This window comes from Anomalospiza imberbis, chromosome Z (assembly GCF_031753505.1).
Source record: "Anomalospiza imberbis isolate Cuckoo-Finch-1a 21T00152 chromosome Z, ASM3175350v1, whole genome shotgun sequence".
In the NCBI taxonomy this organism is placed as follows: Eukaryota; Metazoa; Chordata; class Aves; order Passeriformes; family Viduidae; genus Anomalospiza; species Anomalospiza imberbis.
The window spans coordinates 17,830,734-17,838,091 of record NC_089721.1 but is presented as its reverse complement, the minus strand read 5'-3'; the positions used below and the strand labels follow the sequence as shown (position 1 = coordinate 17,838,091).

Here is a 7,358-nt window from a genome sequence, read left to right as displayed (position 1 = left end):
GCTCAGCTTTGTACCACTTCTGTTTTTTCCAGTCAGCTGGCACCTTTGGGTTAATGTCACATGCAGGCAGACATGGAAATAGCTAACTAGCTTTCTACTACAGGGATAGGTAAGACTGGGATCTCCATAATGATGGAAAGAGAAATTAAGTCCAGTTTCAGGAAAATTATTAATTAGACATGCAGCTCCTATGTAAAAGTAACTACTCCAAACAGGATGAAATACCTAATATCTCTGAGACTCTGGACTGAATATCCACATCCAGTTGGAAATTGTTGATGAACAGTTGGAAATTTTGATGGCTTTGGGCCCAGGACCTAACTTCTGATTTCTGCAGTTTTCAGTCAGCCAGGATGTGTAACATAGTGAGTGTGAATTTTCCAAGGCAATGTGCTCCAGGAAGTGTCCCTCATACAAGTGACATGGCAGAATGAGGGATTTGCTCACTACAAGAATACTTCTAAATTAATTTCAGTTAGGAAAATATACAAGTGGCATCAGGAAGCTAACACCCTAAAAATTCAACTATATAACTTGAAATTGATGAAGCAAGAAACAATTATAGGCAAACATGGTCTGAGGACATGGCACCAGCTGAATTGTGACGTAAAGCAGTAAAAAGAAGACAGGAATTAATATACACCCTGCATGCAAAAGCCAGGTTCTAAAATATGGATCATCCTTTCAGACTAAAAACTGCTCTATCCCCATATGCACATCCAAAAAGCTGATGTAAAACAAGACTGTTCTCCCAAATAAATTAATAAGACAGTATAAATAAAGGCATATAAACCATTCATAATTACTCTGTTGGCAATAGAACACACTGGAGCTGCCTTTGCTGATAGCTGCATTAGCAGCTGCAGTTGGGCTGCTGTGGAGGAGGGGTGTCCTTTAGCTGTGTGTTCTGGTTGCTGGCAGCAATGGTGGGGTTCGTCTCCAGACTTTCTGACATTTTGTCACAGATGATATCCACAAGTCGCTCAAACGTCTGCTTGACATTAATGTTTTCCTTGGCACTTGTTTCAAAAAATTCAAATCCTAAGAAAATAAAGAACACGTTTATGTTCTAGGCATATTTCAGTATCTCCAATAAATGTACAAACTTCTCTTGAGCAAGAGACACTCAGAAAGGAAACACTTGAGAGCACACCTGTGAAACAAGAGCAGTTAAAATTGTAACACAATCAGAGTAAGTATACTAGTGCTACTGGCTTTATACAATTCTGGATGAAGTCAGTACCACTCCAAACATATTCCCTTAGAAAAATTCTACTTTAACACAGTTTAATCTAAAACTTGATACCTGTTTCAGAGAATCATTTTAGGAAAGGCCTATATGTATAGCCATTGGGAACAAGTAATCTGCTGCTCCATCTCTAACTATTATGTTTCTCTGACATTATTCAGTCAGAAAAGCCATTTCCATTGTGTTATTAAGGGGTGCCAAAATACAAAATAACGCTTGGAAAAGTCAGGTAAAAAACCAAGCAAGACAAGAAAAGATTTTTGTAATTTCATAGTTACTGAAGTTAGATGTGAATCCATGGGACCAAAGGGATTCCCAATTTCACAAAGAGAACTAATAAAAAAAGAAAAAAAAAAAGAAAAAAAGAAAAAAAAAAAACCCAAACAACAGAAATGCAAGTAAGGAAGAAAACAACCTAATTAATTTGTACAGAGGGACTTTTTACCTATCCATTCCAAATGATTAGCCCAAAGGCAAAAACCAGAGCTATCCTCAGTCCTTAAGTGACACTAGAATTTTTTACAGAGCAGAGAGAGCTTTTCTAAGCCCTCCAGAGACAGTTTTCCTAAGTTCTCTTCTCTGCCCCCATTTGTACCACATCTCACCTCTCACATGCGTCTCATACATCTAGGCCAGGTTTGCAGCTTGACAGTCAGCCTTCAACCTAGAAAGCTCCTGCCAGTGCTGGGCCTTCCCACATGCTTGTTTCCTTTGCAAAGCATTTGCGTTCTTTAATTTATTGTTTTCTATGACTTTTCCCACATTTTTCCCAAGTTAGGACATTGCTCACCCGTTCCCTGATAATTCACAACTTTCTTCCATTCCTGTCTTTCCACTACCTATGGCTTCAATATTGAAATGATTTACAAAACAGCTGATTCACTGGTAGCTTTACAGAAGCCTTTACACAGTCTGTTTTACTCTTTGCATAACTATTTTGATTCCTTCTGATTAAATCTGAATAATAATGTGCAATTACCACTGTGTTTAAGTATGAGAAAAATCCCTGTCAGAAAAATTCAATTACTTGAAATTCCTAGCAGAAGGACAGAAAACAAATCTTTGTGGGTCTGGTGGTTTTGTTTGATTTTTTTTTAATGTTTTATTCTGTTTTGAAAGGCCACAAGAAATTTAAATGCAAGTACTTTGGTCACATTAGTAATATGTATTCAGTATGTCATCTAAAGAGAATTTAATCTACACATTCAGTCCTAAAACTGTTGTCCATGCAGCTTTTGCAATTTGAGTTCTACCCTAGAATTACTGCAGATAATTATATTTAGCTTGACATGATAACCCAGCAAGAAGTAATAAGCAATGTACAAACTCAACCCTGCTCTGAATTTTTTTTTTTTTTTTGTATTTTTAATTTATGTAAGGTGCTGGACTGAAGTGTCATGAACTATTAAAATGTTTAAAGGTATAGGAGCTAAGCAGTGTTCAAAGGCAGATTAGATAACAAGAGCTACAAATATTGTACAGGGATTTATTTGGTCATACGACTTCTGTTAGCATCAGGAAGTGTAAGGGTAAGCACACTAGGATGGGAATATATTGTCATAAAAACTTTTCCATTCCACATTTTTCTGCAAAGCAGGAAAACTGAATAATAAAAGACCTTCTACAAAAATTACATACAAGGATATAGTTTTAATCTATAAGATATTGGTTGAGTTTAGCTTTGCTCGCACATTTAATTTCCTCTAAAGTAGAAGGAAAATGAGGAAAGACAGTGTAGCATCACTTGCTGGTGACTTTGGCCCTCCTGCAGAGCTCCATGCAGGAGAAAGCTGTTCAGATCATTTGGGAGCTGCTTGGGGAAAGGAAGATCCTCTACAATTTCAGTATGCTGTGTTGAAACCCAGATGCAGCTCTAGCCCAGCAATGCAGTCAAGAATCTTCCACAACTCTTAGTGTCTTCTCCACAGGGAGGAGGAGGAAAGCAGCTGTTCCACAGAGGAACAAGAAGAATCATAGGGCAGAAGGGTTGAGTAACAATGGGAGAATGGTGCACCAAAGCTTTGGAGATGATAGGAAGAACACTGACTCTAAAGAACATTTAGGAGTGGAACAGTTTTTACAGTTATAAAGATGGAATGAACATATCAGATAATCATGAAGTAGCAGATATGATATCTAGATAAGAGATCTATACAGAGAAAAGTGAAAAATGAAAGGAAAAGAGTCACAGAGAGGAGGCCCATGCCAAGAACTTCTGTAACAAGGATAAGATCAAGAAAACGGGCCCACTGTCTTGGTGAGGATGTTTTTCAGAAGAGCATAATGAAAAACTTACAAGGCACCCATTCTCCAGATTAAATGGAGGGCTACAGAGTGTCAAGCACAAAATAACTGATTCAAATAAAATACCGTGGAGATTTCTATGGAATTTCAGATATGATTTCGATATAAGAAGGAAACTGCAGTCATAGCAGTGATGTACTTAGATATCAGGCTATGGGGTATTCCATCAGCGTGGACATTAATTGCCTGGACCTGCTAGGCTAGGCTTTGCTGCACAGATGAAACAATGGACAGACCTGAGATAAAATGACTGTGCACCCAATTGCCTCCACAATAAAACTAATGCTGTATTCTTTACTGGAACTGTACGGGTGAGAATTCTGAACAGTCTGGGAAATTAGTCCAAACAGCTCCTTCTGTGTATAGACCTATAATAGGTGCTTTTTATATGCTTGAATGTGCAAATAAATATCCATCTTCCCAAGAAGAGAATGGGGCATTCATGTGAGCTCCTTCCAGGCAGTTCCTGCTGTAAAACAGATGCAGCTGCACATAGGTAAGACACTGTCTCACAGGTGTGGAAATGGTAACAGAGAAGAGTCTTTTGAAGCCAATTAAGACAGTTAAGAAAAGCTTTTTGCAGTTTCTGGTAATCACTGTCAAAGCATTGTGGTATGTACTGAGCAATAGGACCAACTGGATTACAGAAATTCAGCAGAACAGGAGCTCAGAATCTCATCTGATGCAGCCAAAGACACCATTACAAAGACCCTTGCAAAAGAGGCTGTAGGTACCCAAACAGCAACTGATTTTCCTGGGCAAGGGATTCAGTTTCTCATGGGAGTATTACCTCGTGCAAGATACCCCAACAAATTAGATTGGTTCTTTTGGCTGGTTTGATTGTTTAACCAAAACCTGCCTGTGGAATAGTTTCAAGGAGCTATACAGAATTTTTCCTAGCAGAGTGCGCCTGGAATCCACACTTGAATTCTGTTTGTTTTTGTTTTCTTATGGAATATTTTGCAGATCTTTTTTCCCTCCTGACTCATCTTGCAATTATTTTACTAATGGCTTTTAGACACCCTAGGCTTCATAAATCCCATGCATATGGCAGCCAAAGTTCTATGATTTTTAATACTTTTTTCAGGGATTTTTTCCACTGCTCATTATTAATTGGGAGAAAATATTTTCCATGAGGGTATAAGTGTGAAGTGAGGCAGCTATCTGGTGCTTCCCAGGGAAGCAGAACTCAAAGAACACCATGTTCCCACCACCTGTGATGATCTATACTGCTGATGTGGATGAGGCCAGGCAGAGGAGATTATTGCAAAGACATGAAAAGCCCAAGAGGGAAGTAGGTAGGTCAGGCAGGAGAGAGCTGAAACTCAGAAAATCCAAAACATCAAAGTGTTGCCTGATCATATATGCAAAGTGTGTGGAACGTGGAATATGATATTTCAAATGCTTATTTTGTGTTTAATTCTGTTTTCCTTTGCTGATTTCCTCTTTCGCTACGACTGACTCAAAGAAAGCTGGCAAGTTCTTGGCAGCTCCAACAGACCACTACAGCAGCAGAGCAAGACAGGGAACTGGCACGGTTCTGTTGTTCACCGGGTGATCTACAATGCACACAGAGCATTTAGATGGCTTTGCTGAATCATACACACAGCCAGAATTACTGACTTTGTACCCTCTCTGCCTCACATGTGTGCTGGCTCTGTAGAGGCTCCTTCATAACTGCTCATTAACACTTGTTTATGTCTGCTTTCAAAACACAAGAAAGAAAAAAGCCCAGAAAGCAGAGGCATATGCAAATAGAAGAACATTCTGCACCCTCTCATCTTCTTGAGAAAACATGACATTAAGAGCGCAGGCTAGACAGCAAATTTCAAGAACGTTTCCACAGACAATACAGACAAGATCTATGGTGATGTTTCACAAGTTGAGCAGGAGGCATTTTGGCTTCAGAGTGTTTTTCTACAATAAAGACAATTTAATTTATCACCCCTGATGTTACGTTTTACAGATGTCCACAAGGATATGTTCCCTCAAAAACTATCCCTCAAAAACACCTTCTTAACTTTCATGAGACAAGCTTGAGCTGTGGTCCTTAGTGCTGCTTTTGTCAGCATCTTGTTCAATCCAGAATTGCGAGAAGTAGTAGGAGACTGCAGCATCAGAGCAAGAAATGGCTGCAGGAAGCTGCTCCCTTTGTAAGAGTAGGATGTAAAAGCCAACCTCCAGGAAGTCATGGAAATTAATAATTTAACACTATCTTTGTATATAAAGGAGAGGAGTTAAAAAGGCCTTATTTTCTTAAAATTGCATCCTGTGGGTAGTTCTGAGGGGGCACTGGCAGGCACTTACCTTCTTGCCTGATATGAATAGTATCTCATAAGTTTTGGATTCACATTACAGGCTGTCAGTCAAGGCAACTGCAAGACCTTTCTCCTCTACTCAGATGTCCACTTCCTCAGAACTGTCAATATTTTTTAGTCAACGAGAGAAAGGACACACACAGCAAGACTGCAAAGGTCATCTCTCCTAGGAAACTGGGCTGAAAGTAGCTGGAGACCACTGCTGTTCTTCAAAGTATCTCCTACATCAGCAACTATCCGGTTATGGCAGCAGTTTTGGTTTGCTGTGCTTTGCTCTCTAGATCAATAGGATAGGATCTCTGCTGTGCTAACAAGCCCAAGTGCTGGACTATGAACAGAAAATTATTAAAACAACATTGAGTCTCAGAACAGGACTCTGCTAATATTATCTCAGTGCAGAGCAGTGCTTTATCACCATTCAACATAGGGAATTAAAAGGAAGATAAACATTATTAAGAGAAATGCTAAGTTATTTATCCAGCCTTTAGGATGGCTGAATTTCTTAACAACAACAAAGCTAAAGAGAGACTGTCAGCTGTGGCAGAATGGGGAGACCCAAGGGGCTGTTACTGGTCATGCTCTAGCTAACATCTCATTTTCCAGTCTTTTGGAACAGAAAGTTTCATATAAATTCCAGTTGTATTGATTTTGATTGTCATTTCTAGATACCTTTAAATGAGGGCATTTGGGTAATAAATTAGATTTCTGGCAAAGATTTTTTTTGTGTGTGTTCACAGGAGACATGGGCTGAGCAAACCCTTGCTCGTCATTGTTATTAAATAACTTTGCTGTAATGCAGCTCCCAGTATGTGAAAGCAACAGCAGTTTGGCTTTCCTCTCAGTAAAAGAACATCCTGGGGACAGGAGCCTGTAATTGCTCTGCCAATATCCTGTCTGTGCTGTAGCTAAACAGAAGACTGGTATTTGTCAGTGCTGTCAGCTGCCTCTTTCCCCTGGAACTAACATTTGCCCATTAAAAAGAGCTTAAAAAAAGTGAAGGATAGACGTTTGAACCGGTATATTATGGCACAACCCAATTATTTTAATTTTTAATGCAAATTTAGATTCAGCCATATGTCCATGCTCTCTAAGCTGTGGGTGACCCTGCCTTGTGCATCACAGTCTCCTGTCAGCCACAGAGGTAAAACAGAATTTGCTGTTCTAGCAACCTGTGTGCTGAGGTGTCAGTTCCCACTGGTTCCTGATTTACATGCCAAAATTACAGCACTAAAAATGTCTCTTCAGTTCAGTGCCTAAACTCACAGCTGCCTAGCTCAGCATATCCACAGATGCCTAATGTATGTGTTAACCCCCAGGGCTCATACCCCTGGCAAGTGAAGGTGCATCCCAGCCCAGTTCCCTGCTGGGGAGCTGCTGCCTTGTGCCCCAGCTCTGGAAGAATTCAGAAACCAGTTGTGTTCCTGCTCCATCTCAGTGGCAGGTCTGCTTTTGCAGGCTGAGTCAGACCACATACAATTGCACCCTCT

General features: G+C 39.8%; 1 protein-coding gene across 1 annotated transcript in view; it reads right to left on the bottom strand.

Moving 5' to 3' along the window:
- Positions 1-793: 793 nt before the first annotated feature.
- The window catches only part of RAB3C (RAB3C, member RAS oncogene family), a 112,435-nt gene continuing 105,870 nt past the window's right edge, over positions 794-7,358 (bottom strand). The window contains exon 5 of the mRNA XM_068176178.1: positions 794-1,041. Coding sequence (XP_068032279.1) covers positions 854-1,041 — 188 coding nt within the window. The 3' untranslated portion in view covers positions 794-853. The remainder of the gene's footprint in view (positions 1,042-7,358) is intronic.